The sequence below is a fragment of the Sinohyriopsis cumingii genome, chromosome 6 (assembly GCF_028554795.1).
Source record: "Sinohyriopsis cumingii isolate HCF-2022 chromosome 6, ASM2855479v2, whole genome shotgun sequence".
Taxonomy (NCBI): domain Eukaryota; kingdom Metazoa; phylum Mollusca; class Bivalvia; order Unionida; family Unionidae; genus Sinohyriopsis; species Sinohyriopsis cumingii.
The window spans coordinates 115,531,747-115,552,505 of NC_142966.1; the positions used below are offsets into that span (position 1 = coordinate 115,531,747).

The 20,759-nt window shown below is 37.1% G+C and overlaps 1 protein-coding gene across 16 annotated transcripts in view; it reads left to right on the forward strand.

Annotated features, from left to right (window-relative positions):
* LOC149797783 (beta-1,3-galactosyltransferase 1-like) overlaps nt 1-20,759 on the forward strand; it is a 45,929-nt gene that overhangs the window by 5,972 nt on the left and 19,198 nt on the right. For 2 of the 16 annotated variants that reach the window (XM_089962738.1, XM_089962745.1), the window contains exons 1-3: nt 15,510-15,826; nt 16,048-16,196; nt 17,626-17,712. The exons of 2 other annotated variants lie outside the window; for them this stretch is intronic. Coding sequence is in view for 2 of the 14 variants with exons in the window: in XM_089962754.1 (XP_089818880.1) it covers nt 16,161-16,196; nt 17,626-17,712 (123 nt within the window). In the remaining 12 variants the exon portion in view is untranslated. Of the gene's footprint in view, nt 1-15,443; nt 15,827-16,047; nt 16,197-17,625; nt 17,713-20,759 lie in introns of those variants that run through there. 12 more of the 16 variants (XM_089962754.1, XM_089962739.1, XM_089962753.1 and 9 more) reach the window with 11 other exon arrangements.

Consider the following 20,759-nt stretch of genomic DNA (forward strand, 5'->3'; position numbering starts at 1 on the left):
TAAAAACAAGACTTCACGGAAAACCTATTGAAAAATCAAAATGGATCGATTGGGTATATTTTGCCCACAAAGATCCCCCATACACGTACGATCGTAAATATCTTGAGTTTGTAGAAAAAGTAAAACAAAGAGAAGAAAAAGAAAAAGAACCAGAAGAGGAAGAGGAAGATATACTATCGTCGTTACATGGGCAAATGTTTCCGAAACCAAAAACAGGAAGCGGATATACCATTTGCCCTGACAGCGTTGTCAACGACGTATCTCGCCTCGAAATATTAATCGGGGGAAAACGAGCTGGAAATAATTCTTCTGAAATAATCAACGAAGCCTCAGATATATGCCAGCGATTATTTCGCGGCGGTGTTATTAATTCCTACATTTACAAAGAACTCGTTGACGAACTCATCGATTAAAACAATCACATTTAGATAACAATGATCGTTCACAAGCATCAGCGCAGACCTAGACAGGTCCGCGTAGCTAACTCTCGATTGCCCGTATACAAATATATTCACGGTAATGGATTAGGTGACATTGTTAAAAGTTTCGTCACAAGGATAGTCCCTAAAATTGGACCCACAACTAAGCAAATTGCATCAAAAGCAATAGGAAAGATTGGCGAAACTGTTATTTCTGGCGTTGGTAATTTGGCCAGCAAAGGCTTCGATGTCGTCAAAAGTAAAATATCAAATTTAATGCGTAAAAAAAAACAACCTGTTGTCAAATTACCCAGCACCAGCGAAATGCCCGCTGATGTCAGTAAAGCTATAAACGACGCAGCAAATAAAAAAATAAATGACCTAGCACAGGAAGTTGCAAACACAAGTTTCGCAAACAAAAAAATAAATGACCTAGCGAAGGAAGTTGCAAACACAAGTTTTGTATCGGGTAGCGGTCTTCGTTTTAGATGAAATTCTTAATAATAAATGTTCGCACAAGTGTCAAACGAAGTATTCGACATGGACGAACCTGTAGGTAGAGACACATCCGTGCGTGATTTCCAGTATTTCTCGTACGACACAGTGACACCAAATGCGACTAATCGCGTTTAAATTCAAGTTCACGATACGACAAGATATTTTCTTCCGTCTGAGGCATATATCGAATTTGCTGGTAAAATTGCGAAAAACGATGGTACCGCCTATGACGCAGGCTCTAAAGTTGGATTCGTTAACAACGGAATCATGGCATTATTCAAGAGCGCCACTTACATGATCGATGGAAGAGAAATTGAATCAATCACGGGCAACGTTGATATAGCAACGACGATAATAGGCCTAGCCAGATACTCGGATGATTTTACCAGATCAGCTGGTCCTAGCATGATGTTCGCCAAAGATAACTCAGATACCGCTGACCATATCCAGTATGAAACCAGAAGACCGAAGAAACATACCGCCGGCGCCGATGATGCCGATACCGAAAGTGTGATGATAAAAGCAAATACCAATTACAATCTTGGATTTGCCACGCGAAAATCCATGTTGACTGACGATAATCTAATATTCTCCTGTGCAATTCCGCTATCTCACATTTTTGGATTTTGCAGGCATTTCAGGAAGGTTATCTATGGAGCGAAACATACAATTTCCTTCGTTCGAGACGACACAGGCAATGACAGAGCTATTTGGCGAACAGGAGGCGATCCAGGTAAGGTGTTCCTAACCAAATTTACTTTGTGGATGCCAGCGATAGTCCCATCGATAATTGAGGAAGAAAAATTATTGTCATTTATGAATCAGGGTGGTAAGTCTGTTATGTCCTGGCTAACAACTACAACCGACTCTATCGACGTTGATATCAACGGAATATTTACCTGGCGAATTGCATCACAACAAGGTGTCTCTGCGCCTAGACATATCTTTGTTGCTCTTCATGCCGCAAATAGATACGATCAAACGCACAGTCACATGATATTCGACAAATTCGAAGCAACAAATGTATCGTTGAGGATAAACGGGCAACAAGAACCATCCGAGGAAATATCGATTGATTTTGCCAACAATTTCACCGCCCGCGCATATCATCGCCTGTTGTGTTTTATGGGTCGCGATCAAAATATCGATACTGGATTACAAATATCACAATTGGATTTTAATAAATTTTATCCTATCTACTATTTTTCCCTGGAACATCTCGATTTGGTAAAACAATCCGTCGTTGATATCCATTTTAAGGCCAAAATTAACACAGGTGGACCAGCCAGAGCAATCGCGGTAATTCTCAGTGATAGAACAATGATCCTGGAAGGCATCAGCGGTAGAATGAGAGTCATCGACGCACCTGTCGAGAAAATGTAACAAAAATCTAGATTTTCTAAATTTAGATTAAAACGATATTAATATGCCATACGAACACGTCAGCGTAACTCTGACCCCGGGTCAGATGAAAAACTCCAATCAGCGATAGCTAAGCGATGCGGTGTGAAATTAACCCTGAAAAATGATCAAATTCAGGGCGGACCTAACAAACTATCGCTAACTAAGAATCAACTTGGACGCTTTACCAAAGCCAAATCAGCAAATTCCGGCGTTCATGTGAATCTTAGTCCAGGTGCCGTCAAAGATATGGTCAAAACAGGCGGATTTTTCCCTCTACTAGCTGCCATTCCCGGATTATTAGCCGCAATTGCTCCGTCGATAGCAACCGGTCTAGCATCAAGCGCGGCTGGATACGCAGGTAAAAAACTACTAGAAAAAATAGGAGGGCGATACGGTAAAAAAAAGGTAAGCGGCCTTTATCTAAGACGCCCCCCATACGGATCCGGCCTAAGATTAGCACGCCCTATTCAAATTTAGATTTATTCAGCGAAGCAAAAAATAAAAAAATAAAATTTTTCAGAGGCGTATTTATGCGGGATTAACTACCAGAAAAGCCAAATTCCACCGAGACAGGAATAATAAATCTCGATTCAAATACCGGCCCTGGCACGCACTGGGTCGCCTACGCGATTAATCCTCGCGAAGTTGTTTACTTTGACTCGTACGGACTAGCTCCACCAAAAGAATTTATCAATTACGTGTCAAAGTTGAATATTCCAATTTGGTACTCGACACTTCCGACGCAGACGTTAATGGATCCACCAATATGCGGTCCTGAATCAATTAACGTTCTCGACGCAATTTCAAAATCATCCAGTCCGTATCATAGAATCGTATTTGAATACGCCGCAGATAAGTATCATGGTTGATATTTACGAAAGATTCCTCTACAGGAAGAAGGAAGTAGCTGACGTCGATCTATCAAAGTTCGCCACGAGGGATGATATTAATAATCTTTTGTCGCTGTCAGAAGTAGATCCTGACGAAGTTGCCATTTTTCAGAACAAAGAAGGAAGATTACAAACAAGCAACGTGAAAATAACCGATATAATCAAGCGGGACGAATATAACGATCGCATTAATCAATTTACTCGCCTGTCAGAATCGGTATCAACATCCATCGCTGATATCGCCGATCTTGTAGCAAAGTTACCCCTGAAGGCTGATATCGCAGATGTGGAACAAAGAGATAGCGAGCTATCAGCAACGTTGCTTCTGAAGGCCGATAAAGCATTACACGACGATCTTCAGGACAGAGTGACAAAAAGACTTAACAGGCTAAATAACGATCTTAAAAAACTCGACGATACCTTAGCTAAATTTAGTAAAAAAATTGAGGAAGATATAAAAACATCCGACGATAATTCATCCTCCGCGCACGAACTAGCAAAGAAAAAAACCGATCAAGCATTGCACGATGATCTCAGCGAAAAGGTAGGAAAAATCAGCAAAGATATTACTAACATTTTCGCCGACATTATCGAGATAAAAACCGTAATGAGTCAGAAAAGCGATAAAACATCGTACCATTATCTTGACGAGAAAACAAGAAAAATCAACGAGGATATTATCAAAATCAACGAGGAAATTTCCACGATACGTGATATGGCGCGTGAAAAGGTCGATGTATCGTTGTACGACGGAGAAATTCGAGATTTAAGCGCGAAGCTTCTCGACGCAACCACAAAAATTAACGATATTAGCACAAAAATATCGTCAGTGAATCTTGAAAAATTAGCGCGTATTATTATACCACCGGATGTAGAAACAAAAAATCTTAATTGTCATGTACCATTTGTGGTACAAGCACGAAATAAAACATGGACACCCGAGAATGATAAATTTGACTTCATTGCGCCAATTACTGGTTTATATCGAGCATATTTTATCTCCAAGATAAAATTCAAGGTAACAGCCTACCATCATAAAATTCATGAATTTTATCCTGGATTTTTTATTATTTCGATGAGTGAAAATACCCTAGAATGGTTCGTACTAGAACCACCAGATAGATCCGTGACGGAACCAACTGAATATCATGCAATTTTCGAATATTTATCCGGATGGAATCCAATTGGTTAGATAGATTAACTAATAAATGACCGCATCGGACTACCGATACAATCAGGCGCGTTCATGGCAGGATTCGTTAAAAAAACTCCTCGACGAATATCAAACAAAAATAAAAAAATATCAGCGCAGATTAGTTGCCATCGATGTTGCTGTGTACGCGGTAAGCGCAATAATTGCCGGCTCAGGTATAATCTTATCCGCGGTAATAACAATCGCGCCGATCGTAGCAACGATAATAATATCATCAACAACAACAATCGCGGGTGTTCTCAATATTATCGCAAAAAAAATATCCTCATGCACGAGTGAAAAATTATTCCTGTACACGAGCAAACTATCCCAGGTCAACGAGGCGTATTCGAAATTATCATCGTTGCTTTCTGAAAGTCTCAACGACGGAGTTATATCCGATCTCGAATTTTCCATGATGATAAATATCTACTCTGAGATTGAACGAATGAATATCAATAATGTCGGAACTAGCTCAAATCGTGACAAACACAACACCGCCGATAACAACGCTGATATCGGCAAGCTCAACCAGGCCAGAATTTACTATCGATTTTCCAATACCAATTAGCGTCAAGGAAATTGCGCTGTCACAGTTACGTGTCTATAACAGCTGGCCCAATATTAGATCGAAATCATTCGGTAGATTATCATCGAACAATTCGCTTGTTTTTGCCAATAAAAACCGTCCCGATGGAACTCCCGATTGGATCGTCGTTGGCATACCAACAGGCAGTTACGAAATTGAGCAAATCGATAAGGAATTTACCAGTAGAATATCAAATATAACCGGCGATGATAAGCCAGGAATAAAAATATCCGCGCACGAACCAACGCTGTCATCGATAATCGAAGTAAAATCGCCATATGTCGTCGATATTTACCAGTCATCGATTAGGACAGTTCTAGGTTGGCCCGAAATCGCACCTCTGGCAAAACCAGAAAAATCTGATTTTATTATTCCAGGTTGGCACGAAGAAGCTCCTCCAGAGCTACCGGAGCCAAAAAAATCTGATTTTATTACCGATGAAGGATGGTACGGAACTATCAGACACAAGCCTCTAATCCACAGTGCCATTAATCTCATGAACAGCTACAAATTTAACCTGGTAATGTTCGCTTTTACTTTCAGGGACAAAAGAATTCTCTCGTGGTTGCCTCTTCCCAAAATTTCCCCCGGTGTGGAAATCTTCGACGCTACCAACATTAACAGGATAATAGCCCCCATAGACGGTATCTTGATAAGAAGAACCATCGACGAATTTAATCAAGAACATAAATTACAATTAAATTTACTGCGGGAATCCTTTCATGAATGTATCTTAAATAAATCAGGCTCATGCAGCGAAATTATCGAACGCGTGAAGATTTTAAATCAACTTGCAAGTGATATTGAATATTATCACGGTATGTTCATTCGGGCGATAATTGATGATATATCAATTGCCGATTACGTTCTTCCTATTAGCAGCTTCAAGTTGATCAGAAATTCAGGAGAAAAACAAAAATTCATGACAGTATTCGGATTAACCGAGGAAACGCTACCAAATTTCAAATTTCCTGATTATGACGTTGATGAAATGAGAAAATCCGTCACTGATACCATCGATGATTTATTTCCGAAATTACATGCCGCGTGGACTAAAAAAATACAATCAGAATCAATTCTCAAACACAATAATGATCCAACCGGGCAGGGACGACATATCTCGCCGGGTATCGTTAATATAACGGAGGTTATCGCGATTAATCTTCACGCGGATGTCGTCGAAGGTAGCTACAACGTAGATTCATCTACGTCAGAACAGGCACAGCAGGGATTTATCTTATATTCGTTTTCACCTAGCGCCTCTCCGGGATATTTGATAATAAAAGAGCCAGTGAATCCGTTTTATCTGCGATGTCATAATCGATTATTGTCGAGGATAAATTTCAAACTGACGGATCAGAATGGAAATTTACTTGATATACGCGGGGAAATACTTAGTATAAATTTACTGGTGAGATCGTGATCTGTCCACCAGAGAAAAATAACAAAAAAAAAAAATAAATAAAAATCGAGGAAAAATAATATTTTTTTACAAAATACGCGATTTTGACTACCAACTACCCCGTCAAAAATAAGAAAAAATTGATATTTATTTCACAAAATACAAGAAAAACGCACAAATTACTTGATTTTGACGGGGTAGTTGGTAGTCAAAATGAAGAAAATTTAACTTTGTCAAATTATTTTTATTTTTCATAATAAATATTTATTTATTAAGAATATTATTTTTACTGAAGATTTATTTTTTTTTTACTAAAATCAAAGAAAAACACACAAATTACTTGTTTTTGACGGGGTAGTTGGTAGTCAAAATCAAAGAAAAACACACAAATTACTTAATTTTGACGGGGTAGTTGGTAGTCAAAATGAAGAAAATTGAACAATTTCGTTGTTATTTAGCAAAAAAAATAAATCTTCAGTAAAAATAATATTCTTAATAAATAAAATTTATTTGTGAAAAATAAAAATAATTTGACAAAGTTGGAAATTACTGATTTTGACGGGGTAGTTGGTAGTCAAAATGAAGAAAAATGTACATTTTTCTTGTATTTTGTAAAATAAAATATCAATTTTTCTTGTTTCTGACGGGGTAGTTGGTAGTCAAAATCAAGAAAATTGAGTAATTTCGTTATTTTTAAGAATCTTGAGAATCTTCGATTCTAATTCTAATTTTTACTTTCATCTACTAGCTTTTTTAGCTGCCTGACGCGCGAACTAGTAATTTTTCTTGATTCATATTCGTCGGATAAACTCGATCTAACTTTTTCTACCAGCGTCGATAATTTAACAAAATCCTCGATTTGATCATCGCTGACAGACGCAAGCGATTGATACATCGCAATTTGGATTTTCTTTATGAATTTGTATTCGGATGGCAGCGTGTATCTATATTCGAGTTTTCCTTGGACGATAGTTTCAAATTCGGACCGGATTTTATCTGCGTCCAAATCAGAAGGCAAATTTATATTTTTATTTTTCAAATCCTCGATGGCTTCGATGATGTTGTTTACGTTTTCCTTGTTCATTATACAAATTTGTAGTATTTAATTAAATTTAGAAAATCTTGAGATTTTTAATCTGATATTATCGGAATATAACAAAATTCGATCCACACGCCGAATTTGTAGGAAAATGCTGCGTTGGTTATTTTTTCTGTTACACACCGTACCGAGGCAGAATTAATACTAAAATACCTTGCAGCGGCCCTCATCGATGTGAACACAATTTCTTCGTGTGTTTCTTTGTTTATCGATTTGACTGCCTTAGCTGGTCGTCCGCCGCCGGGATTACCGGATTTGATATTTTCACTTTGTGTCACCACTCGAAGATTGGATAGTTGGTTGTTAAGTTTATTTCCGTCAATGTGGTCAATAACAAGGCCAATTTTGATTGGTCCGTGAAAACACTCGTATACGAACCTGTGACTGAGATAACCTATACGTCTTCCTTTTTTACCTTCGCCAAAGGTACACATCAAATAACCCGAATTACAAACATTACCAATATGTTTCTTTGTTCTAATATTCCTAACGATACCATCGGACGACGCCTCGTATCCAATAATCGTGGGATGAGTTTTAAACTCGTGTGTCATTGTTGATTTGAGAATAGTTGATTCCAGAATCGCTGATTTTTGATTCATATAGAAATATCTATTTGTCTAAATCGTTATTTGCTCTGAATCGATTAATATAATCTTCTTCGCATGTTATCACGGACGAGAATTTTTTTTCATAATATCGCCGCAATTCCCGATAATTTTTTCCTCCACACGCTAGACACAATCGAGTTTTCCCTCGCGTGCCAACTTGACAAACTAGGCATCGTTGTGGTCCTTTACTACCACGCCGAATCGCATGTATATGAGCGCCGCAGTAATCGCCTCTGCAAGATTTGTCACAGAAATTTGTTGAACCGATTAATAGCCATTTGCATTGATTCATATTATTTAAACATTTGTCTAAAATATAATCAATGGATGCATTTGATCTTGATGAGGCAGAATATATTATTCCTGAGGTTGACCGAGCCAAGAAAGAATTTTTCGACGATGGAGCAGTTCACACTTGGTCGACCTGGAAAACAAATTCCATCGATGCCACGATGAATTTGGAGCGAGCTAAGAAAATAATCGAGCATATAAAGATCGAACACCCCGAAGAGCGATTTATCTTTGGAATAAAATTTATCGCTCAAATGCCTGACTATACTTGGATTATTCGCGATAAACGAGATCCAGTGCGTGGCGGTAAGAAAAATGTTATTCTCGATAAAAATTCCAAACCAGGATTGTTATTAGGAATCGATGGCCCTTATTATGCTAGATCGTATCCATCTAGGGCTGTTGTTTATGGAATTTATCGGCTAAATAACAATCCGGATATAAAAAACCTACCTGCGATGAAAGAATCACCGATGATAAATTGCGTGGCTGAGCGCGTAATCGAACACATGAAAAACGCTCGACGTGGATCTGGTTTGACACAATTGAGGTTGGATAAAATTAACGCGTGGGCTAGGACCGTCGCTGATGGTGCATCGGTGGACGACGTGGCTGCGTTGAGTAAAAAACTAAAATTTCCTATCACGGTGAAAACGTTATCGGGGGAAACATTATACTCGTCGCCGTATAGATCCCGAGGAGCGCCAATCGAGATTATCGATCATAACTCCCATGCGTGGTCGCATTCGGTAATGATATTTCCGCGGGATCGTATAGTTAAATTTTATCCTGTGGACATCGCGAATTTCGCGGATGCTGCGGAGAATAATAATTCCGATGACATGTTCAGATTTATCAAAAAATTAAACGCATCTGATCCAATATCGATATGGTTATTCTCGAGCCAGGAAAGATACGATCAATTTATCCTGCCATGTGGCGACATTTACAGGAACGAAATATTACACGAATCGATGAAAAAACTCGCGGTGAAATATTCATCGAATCCCGATCAATTACTAACGAATTGCTTCACAATTTCGTCTGTGGCCGCTCATGCCGCTAGAGAGAAAAACTCATGGAAGCCTACAAGGAACGAATATCTTGCTGATATTCAACTTAGCTGTATCGAATATGGCCATGGCGGACTGTGGAATACCAGGTACGATTTCGAGGATATGATTTCCGTTGACATGAGCGCGTGTTATCCTGGAAGTTTTCTCGGATATGGCGATTGTGCAGATTATTTTGCTAAATTCGGCCATCCTACCAGCGAGATGACAAGGGTAGCAATTAACGGACCGTTGCCTAATTTTGTCATGACAGGATTCGCTTGTGTCACGTCGTTTGAATTTGCTGAAAATTTGCATAAAATTTGCTATATTTGGTTTGGCAGGCATTTCTCCCAGCGTCGTTGGGTCCCTACGGTGTTATTGAGATATATGCTAGATTCATCGATGTTAGTGTCGTTGACGGTGAGTGAGGCAATTATATCGTATAGGAAACAGACCGATGTGTGGTTGCCGACGGACTGTGATAACGCGAAAGATATCGGAAGAAAGATAATCGGTAAATTTACTCAGGGTGGATCCGTTGATCATAAACATCGACACGCTAGATTGTTTATCAATGACGCTGAGATGGATTTTATAATCGCCGATACGGTATCACGAGGAATATTTTGTAACAGAGAGAATATTATCATTGATTGAGCAAAGTTAGGTACCGTGATTAGTTATCTTGATGGAGAATCAGCGCAGTATACGCATTTGCGATCATCAATGCTCGCCTATGTGAGTATAAATTTGCTATCGATGATAAACAAATTTTCTGATATCGCAGTAAGGGTTGCGACGGATTCGTTCTATTTCGATAAAAAATACCAATGTAGACTGGAAAATTTAATCACCGACGGTAGCTCATGGGGAACTTGGAGAATAAAAAACGAAGATATTTTAGATTATTGCGAAGACGCCGATGTTGAAGATTGCGATGAATTTCACCGAGGTAGATTTGGAGAATCTTCGATTCTAGATTTTTCCAAAGCCGCATCTGCGTTCGACCCAATTTCACGCAGTAAATTCGTTTACCTAAATGGACCCGGCGGCAGCGGTAAAACAACGCGAGTAATAAATTTATTTGCGAACTCCGATATGATCGTGTTGACTCCGACACATAGATTAGCACGAGAAATAAAGCAGCGTGGCGTTAATTCTTGCACGTACCATAGCTATTTCAAGTACAGCGGTGGATCATGGGACTCGGTGCGTATGGGCGATAAATATATCAACAAGATCATAATATTCGATGAGATTTGCACGGTGAATTTAAATATATTAAAATCGTTCCTGTCTTGGCTGGGGGGGGGGGGGGGGAATACCGCCGTGATAATGTGCGGTGATCATGGCCAACCTAATCCGATTGATGGTGAATCGCCTCACGAGTGGCTTAGAAGCTTCGTTGATTATTACGAGGAAATCGACGCTGATCATAGATCGACGGATATTTTGTTGACCGAGTTTAAAAAATTGATTCGATTACAACCGAATAAGATTCAATGTGAATAATCGATGAAACTCCGATGAGCGATTTTCTAAATTTGTGGCGTCCTGATCATTTGATCGTCGCTAGCAGGAAAATTATTCGTGATATTATTCAGGAAATGTTATTCAAGCTGCATTGTGAGAAATTTCCAACGCTGCAGGTACCATTATGTTATAGGCCCGCTAATACTCGACGACAAAATATTAATGTTACTTTACCGTGCGGAGAAGAAAGGAACTTGGTCTTGAATGATATTATCTTTGTTGATATTAATCTCGTCAATGATGCGTTGAGTGCAGAAAAATCGCCATGGAAATTAGGTTTCGCAACAACGATACACTCGTCGCAAGGATTGACTGTCGATGGTCAAGTTTGGATCGTCGATGATAGAATCTCCTGGTCAAATCTAGTGTATTTGGCCGTGTCGAGAGTAAGAAAACTATCTCAGCTAGGACGAATTCGAGTAAACTACATTAGTGACGCTGGCGGTAGTTGAGTATCTTCGGGGACTATTTGTAATTCTTCTTTGGTAAATTCGCGTTGTGGCGCTAACGAATCTAGAATATAAATTGCCGGTCTTCCTGATGATCTTGTTACGGCGGATATTTTATGCGTTGTGACACTCCAGGTTGGGTCGGTTGCTCTTTTTCTTCCTCCCTCGGCTTCACCTTCCTTATACAAATACCTGACTGTGACGCTACCTAGTACAGGCTGAATTGTGGAATCTCGCTTTAGTGGTATATTCGATTTTGTAATTGCAATTGCAGGCTTCATTGATATTGTTCGAGTCGTCTCGTTATTTAACGCGCTGATTACATGAGGCAATCTTGATACCCAATCGTGAGATCGATTATCCTGAATAAATTCACGCGCGTATTGGTATCCGAATAATCGTTCTACGAGTGTTTTATTAAATCTTTCAACGATAGCTTGATTGCGATGAACACCTACAATACCGCGACGGATTTTAACGTTGTTCTTTTTCATTAATGAAGTAACCGCGCCAAGAAATTCTCGACCTGGATCAACCTGGAGAAGATTTGGCCATGTTAATGGGGATCGGGAATAAATTTCGTTAAATGCCTTAGCAATTTCCGTTGCTGTTTTATTCGATAATTGTTCTGCTTCCTTATACCTGCTGGCGATATCGACTATGGTCAGGACGTATTTATATGTGACTCCGTTAACGGTATCGTGAGGAAGAAACATTAGATCCGCCTGATGGACCTCATTGGGGACACTGACGGTGAAACTCGCGTATGGTATTTTTTTAGGTGGAGGGAGGTATATTTGCCAAATTGCCTGTTTTGATAACCACGATTCAGCGATGGATTGTTTTACCGATGCGGCTTTGGCGAGTTTGGCGATCGCTGATTTTCCTCGCCAAAATCCTCGCGGAGAATAATATATATCTTCCATTATTATTTACCAGCGCCGAATACTAATTTGCCTTTCATCGCGCCTTTAATTAGCCAGGATGCTAATTTCTCTTTGAAATTTTTATTAGGAATTGCGTTTAGTGCGTGAATTAGCTTGATATCAGCAAGATGCCTTTGTTGTAAATCTCCGCTGCGATATGCGAGATCATGATCATAACAAGCTCCATCAATGGCGTTTATCGGATTTTCACCTTGTTTTGGTTGTTTATTATTATCAAGTCTGATATCGAGTCTCGTTCCAGGTCCGCAATAATTATATCCTGGTAGATGCTTCTCTCCGGGATATTTCGCCCAGGGTAACCCAGGTAGATTTGTCAAGGAGGCTGCGATATCTCCTCCGGTTCTTCTAGTTTTTTTTTTACAAATCTGAACTTGCGTGTCTTACAAACTTCGCACTCTCCTGCGATTGCATTTCTGTTGTTACGTGTAACAATTTCGTTTGGATTTATCGTAGCTGTGTGCGTGCGACACTTAACACAATATAGATCCATGTATTTTATTAACATGAATGTAATTGATTTTTCTGCCACGAAGCGACGCGAACAAGTGAAACATCATGCTGCATTACCAAATTCGATTAGAATGATAATCATTGGTCCATCAGGATCGGGCAAGACGCAATTATTGCTAAATTTGATTATGCGATGGCTGAAATGGGATAAATTATATTTGGTTGCACCATCCGTCGATGATCAGCGTTGTTACCAAGTGCTAAAGGAATTTAGTGACAATACCGACGAAGGTACGATCGAATTCATCACGGATATCAACGAAGCTCCATCCGTAGATAATTTGGACGGTGACACTAATAATCTTGTTGTGTTCGACGATGTTATGCTGGAAAAGCAAACTAACCCGGCCAGAATATTCTCGCGTGGCAGACACAAGAACACCGATGTTATTTACGTGACACAGAGATATACGCAGATTCCAAAGGTGATCAGAGACAATTGCAATATTTTATCTGTGTTCAATGGCGTAGACACGCACACGTTGAGAAATATCCATCAGACCTGGTGCAACGGTGACATGGATATGAATAAATTTAAAAATTTGTTTAGCCGCGCTCAGTCAACGCCGCATGGTTTCATCACGATAAATCTGCATGATCCACGAAGTCGGTATCGTATCGGTCTTGATCAAATTTATTCATGAAAATGCAGCCCACGTTGCAACAAAAAATAATAACCAAAATAATATTCCCGCATAATTTATTTCCTGTCTCGGATGCTATACTTTACGACACACCCGGCGTGACCACCTGATGCACCAAGTCTGGAATGCGCGAAAATTAGCTCTCGTGGAAGGCTTTATTTTTGAATTCTGGGCCTTCTACGGATAAAGTTCTCGTAGGAGCGTTTATTTTGCTTGGAAAAAATGGTCTATTAAACTTCCCTTGATGAGGAAATTTTATTCTTGTCCGGTGGTATATTTTATGACACACTTGGTATACCCACCTGATGCATTGGGTCTGGAATGCATGAAAATTGATTCCCGTGGAAGGCTTTATTTTTGGATTCTGAGGCTTCTACGGAGAAAGTTTTCGTAGGAAGGTTTATTTTGGTTGGAAACAATGGTCTGTTCAACTTCCCTGCTGCTATTTAAGTCATTGAGAACGGATTTCTCCAGCTCCATGTATGTCTTATGGATCGAACGATTGGGATGGATCATCTCAAAAGCCATCTCTTTAATATTTACATATATTTAAGTCATTGAGAACGGATTTCTCCAGCTCCATGTATATCTTATGGATCGAACGATTGGGATTGATCATCTCAAAAGCCATCTCTTTAATATTTACATATATTTAAGTCATTGAGAACGGATTTCTCCAGCTTCATGTATGTCTTATGGATCAAACGATTGGGATGGATCATCTCAAAAGCCATCTCTTTAATATTTACATATATTTAAGTCATTGAGAACGGATTTCTCCAGCTCCATGTATGTCTTATGGATCAAACGATTGGGATGGAAAATCTCAAAAGCCATCTCTTTAATATTTACATATATTTAAGTCATTGAGAACGGATTTCTCCAGCTCCATGTATGTCTTATGGATCAAACGATTGGGATGGATCATCTTAAAAGCCATCTCTTTAATATTTGCATATATTTAAGTCATTGAGAACGGATTTCTCCAGGTGCATGTATATCTTATGGCTCAAACGATTGGGATGGATCATCTCAATATCTTTCTCATAATCATAACAAGTACATAAGAAATGTTCATCACTGTTGAAACCTTTTGAAATACTTGTCCGAAGAACAGAACTATTAAATAAATGGTGGAGATTTTCTGCTGAAAACCGAACTAATTTTCAACGATTATTTCACAAATTTTAGCTGATGTTCATAACCTTTCACACAGAATATTAAATACAATTTAGCTAAAGCATTACTGAATGGGTGTGACTATACAAATCAACACTATCAGTACTACCTTTAATTACCAATTTGGAATACCTTTTCGCTAATACATTACTTATGGGAGTGAATTTATAATTATCAACACATATCAACAGCAATGTATGTACGAGCTTATACTATTTAATGTTATATTAATATTAAATATAATATTACAGGTTTAATAATGTGCATATTGAATGCATGCTACATATGAAAACATCTTGAAGTTATGATTATTTCCCAATTTATATAACCAAAACCAGCAAGGTATCGCTTTCCAAAGCATTTAACGGAGATTTGCATTGTAGCCATTGATATCTCTGTATCCAAATTTTGGTTAAATATATTGAAGTTTTTCTAAATTTTGTTAACATCTTTCATATCATGCAACTGTTCAGTATTATTACCGTATGCATTTTAAATGGTCGAAACTATACGATGCGTCAACTCAATTAATGTTTAACTTTTCTTATGAATAATATTTATCGTTTATTGCCAAAAATAAAAATCCAGGTTTGCTCGTAGGTGTGACTGAGATATCTTCTAATTAATTATTCATTTATCATTTTCTTTAGTTTCATGTTTATGTATTGGGTTTGTTTTCGCTGTACCTTATTCCCGTCAGGACATACTTCATACAGCCGACGTTAGTCGAGACACTTACTTAAAATCCCTTGAGCGTTAGACGTGATAGTTGTTAGTATGTAGCGGTTCACTGATTACTAAAAAAATAGCACGCTTCTCAAGGGCGAATACCTACCTTAATTGTACAGGTATTTGTATTGGATAAAAACACAATTCGTATTGCACAACAGCTTAACATGTTTCAAGGTCTCGATTATATTCAGGACACACACAATATTACATAACAGTCTTTACGTTGGCCAAATTAGCATTCCACTTACTGAGCTTAAAAATCGATATCAACATAAAAAAGGAAAGTTTTTGTCTCACGATTCGTAAGGCGATAGACGGATAAATTCATCATTTTAGAAGAAATATATACCAAGAGACAATTTGTAGACGGAACTATCAAACGGTAAGCGGTGTAAATTAATATTCCTTGTACATTTTCTAGCATGTATTTTTTTTCCATATCTGAATAGACCATCTCTCGGTTTTGTCAGTTTAGTCACGTAAATCGTAAGAAAAACAAAGATGACATATCGGCGAAAGAAGCTACAAATGTAACTTATTAAGTTTTATTAGTAAGTTGTTAATTGTATGAAAATATACATGTGGTCAATTTTTCATTCATAGGAGGCGTTCACATATCTCAACACATTTATACCATGTATGACACAGATCAGATTTCTGCATATTCGTAATGGAGCAAACATGCGACAAGCCGCTCCAGTTTAAACGTGCTTGATATGGTATTCGAAAATTTAAAGAGAACTTTGAAGCAGGTTAGTATAAGTATTACTTTAATCAATCAGCTACTTAATTAACACATTAATTAGTTAATAATTACTAAAGTAATTATCACAATATGACTTCACTTTTACCCTCATTTGAGATCTAGCAATGAAGTCAACAGTCCAGCATACACTCCTCATGTCAGATATCTCTGTTTCAAGCTTGATATAGCTTGAACCTGTATTACAGCCTATCTACCTCACTACCTAGCTAGACATCTACCCACCTACGGACGCAATATACAGTACTTCAATAAGTTGAAATATAGAAATGAGAGTAATTTGGAAAGCTGTTTTAACCCTAATTGTTTTAATTTTTAACTTAAGGAACAATTAAAGTTTTACTTTACTGGAACAAAATATTATTCACTTAATGGATTTTTGTCCTAATTAAAGTGAAATTATTTTTCACTCAAGTTTTTCTCAAATAGTTGTTTTTTTTAAGGAAATAGTTATTTAGTTTATTTACTTTAACAAAATTTCTGATAAACCTCTAACATAGTGGGTTCTTCTGAATGACAAAAGCCTCTACTAAGCGTCATTTATGACCATATATCATGAAAATGTGTAACTTATTATTTGGGAATCATTTTAGAGTGTTAGCCATTATATAATGCATCGAATTAATTAGTTCGGAGTTCCAGCGGATGGATAGGTGGACAGGAGTAATTCCTGACAAGACTCATGTCATGGTTTCTGGTTGCGGTTTTCAAATTGCATTTCGATCGGGCATACTACATTCAACTTAAAGGAAGCGGAGAAGAAAAACATATTGCACATGTTAGTGGGTTCATAAGTAGTAAATTATTTATTTTACTGTATTTCAATAGCTTTCTTTTAAAATTGTTTGCTATTTCTGACATTAACAATAACAGCAACACTAATAATAATAATAATATTAATTCTTCTTCTTCTTATTATTATTATTGATATGAAGCTTTGCAACTGTAATTTATTGCTTGTTTAAATGCATTACATTATGTAATGTGTACAAGAACCAGTTAGCTTTTCATCCAGATAAAATGAGCCTTGATACTACTACTACTTCTATTACCACTACTACTACTGTTGCTACGATTACTACTATTTCTACTACTAATCGTTTCTTAACGTGGATAACAAGTCTGGTCACGAAGAACCCATCTGCCATGTGATCCTCAATTTCTGTGACAGGTTATGTTATACAAAAGTCACTTAAGCACACCTAGATATGCTCGCACACGTCCTAACAGATTTAAAATTAATTAATATACGTAACTAGAGTGGTCAACAGGTACATGTAAGAACGACACCCTCGACATAGCTATAAACGTTTCAGCATCTCAGAAGTCGTATATACATACATAGAGTAAAATATGCACATAATTTTAAACACGATGATATAATTCTGTAATGGTACGCTTTTAATATATCATTCCAGCAAGTCAAAAATAGTTTCTATAATGAGGTTTTAAACGAAGGAAGGGAATTTGAATTACGGATCCTCAGGGGTCGGAATTCTCAAAAGGTAGGTGTTAATACAGTAAATGAGCTTTCGAAATATTTAGTTTTCGACCAATGAATCTGGAGTTCGTTGTTAGTTGTTCACCGGAGATTGCATTCAATATCTGAGAATCTTAATTCGGTTAGGCTAGGAATATAATGTGGAGAAATCATAGTGTAGTTATTGTAAACGTGAGTGCAAAAGATTTAAGGGAGTCATACAATGAAGTTTCGTAATTGTTCGGGTGGCCAGTTTCTGGAGTTTATCAAGTCTGGATAGACTTTAATTGTATATTTCGCCAAATGGTATAGCCGTGGCCTATCAATGGTAGTATGAATCACAAAAATGAAAGTTCAAGAGACTGGGAGGTAGACTTTGATAGTGCTTTTAAGAGATTTATTCTTCTGACCACCATTATATCTGTGATAGATATAGATATTCCAGGTGAGGTGTCAATCAGTGTAGATACCAGGAAGTCTGAAAATGTACCAGAAATATAAAAATCAACATTTCTGCAAATTACGTTTGAGATGTGAATGCATAATAAAACAGTGAACCAAGCATGACATGTATAACTACTATTAATGGAGAAATTTTACATGGATAGATTTAAAGAACGTACAGAATCCGTGAAAAACAGATGTCCATATAATGTACTATGTAAATAAATATAACATTTATAAAGCAAAAGCTGACACTAATGTAGTCAAAAGTAGGATTTCATCACTAAATATAACTATTTTCTTAAGTTTAGGAAAAGACATTCTGTCAAATGGACGGATCAATCGATCACTATCTTTTTCTAGGAACCATAAAATAATTTTTCCAGGTCTCAAACAAATCTTGAATACTATCTCACAAAGGCTATTGGTAATACGAATAGGCGTAACAGCATGAGTGTGTGTAGTATAGCCGAATATCACGCATAGTACCGAGTAAATGAAAACGTATAAGTTATCAACATAACATAGTGCCATTTAAATATTCAGGGGCAATCTCCTTTGCGGAAAATATATTCATTTAAGCTAAACTAGGCAATTTGTTACACGAAGACTAAGCAAGATGCAACAAGCGTTACATTTTTAATATGTCGTGGGTCTTGCGTACAATGCAAGCGCGTGGCAAACAGCAAGATGCCATGTAATGAGGGTTGTCAAATTAATCTTCTAGTCAACCCGGTCTCTTGACTGACAGTCATATACAAGCATGTATGCAACCCAGTGGCTTTCAAACTTTCCATATTGAAAGTACAGTTGTACTTGGTACTGATAATAACGAAGAGAATTGAGAACTTCGAAACATTTATGAAATATATACCATAAATTACTTAATTACTTGTTTACATTTTACTTTTATATGCGGGAGGTCGTGGGTTCGATCCCCGGTCGAGACTTACAAAAATGGTACTAACAGTTGCCTCACTTGGCGTTCAGCATTAAGAGTTTAGTGTTAGGACTGGTCAGCCTGGTTTCAGGATAATGTAACTGGATGGGACATCATGCTACATGTCTGCGGCATGATGCCCCAGTGCTAGACAACACTATAAACTGCCACATTGCAGACATCGTAGCGATATGACTGAAAAATTGTTAAAGCTACTTTAAAAATCAAAATCACATCACATCACATCACATCTTTATATCGGTTCTTTTACCACAAGCAGTTCTCTAAATATTCATCCGCCAAAGTTTATATGTCATCATTAGTCCTTATATATATATATATATATATATATATATATATATATATATATATATATATATATATATATATATATATATATATATATATATATAGTTTTCTACAGTTAATCCTGCGGTGTGTCGAATGAGACACGTATAAGGAAAGAGTTGACACCTTTTGCACAGTTAGTTATATACATATTAGCTACAATTTTCTGTACTTGTGGTAAGTAGTTATATTGTTTTGTGAATTACATTTGAAAACTGGGCTAATTAATTTTAACGTTATAAAGTGTAGTCATTTGCAAGGACGTGGAGTACATAAACAAACAAGTATACAAGGAGGCAGTTTAATGAGGCTGGCCATCTACATAAAGGGAAATACAAGACCAAAAGTCTTACGTTTTGTTTCTTTGGCCTCAAAACTCATTGCTAGGAAAGTGATTTGAGAGTTAAACTCAAGACTCAATAACTAAAAAAGTATGGAAAACTGAATTACAGATTGTGCTAGAATATATATAGAGAGGTACAGCATGCAAAAAAAGACATATAAAATATTCCAGAATGTTCATTTTGGCGATTATCATAATGTTTAGAGCTAAAAACTTGTGTTCTTCTTCTTCTTCTTCTTCTTATTATTATTATGGCTAATACAGACCTTCCGACTTTGTTTTATGAACTAATGTCAATAGTGTTTAAGACTAATTAGAATCCATTTATTTGCAAAACAAAATGTGTGGAGAAACGCCCATGTTCAATTTCTCCAAGCGTTTTCTAAAATATCTAATCAACATCATGTTATAACTAAATGGATTATTCATGAGTGTCAGTGGCATTTCATTTTCACTACATTTAAAGTCCATATTGCATTACACTGCATTAAATTCTGTAGCCAATTAATTTTAATTAGAAGTTATTCTTTCACACACACAAACACACTCTCTCTCTCTCTCTCTCTCTCTCTCTCTCTCTCACACACACACACACACACACTGCTAAATGTTGCAGTAAACTTTATTGAAATAAATGGGACATAACTATTACCATATGTTTTAGCTATTTTCTAACAGGGAACAATCAACCACCTGTCGTTACCAATTACCCTTCGTATCAAAATTACCAATACGTGAGCATTTTCCTTCCCTGTATACCAATTAGATGGTTCCATACAGTCGAAGGTAATTTTATTAGTCATATCTATCTGCAGTCCAATTAATGAACAATTCATTTTTCTTGTAAATTTTGTGATGTCGAATTTTAAATTAAAATTGACTGAAAGCGCCATAGGTAATAATGTCGACGTATGTCAAGTAATCATAATAATAATAATAATAATAATAATATATATATATATATATATATATATATATATATATATATATATATATA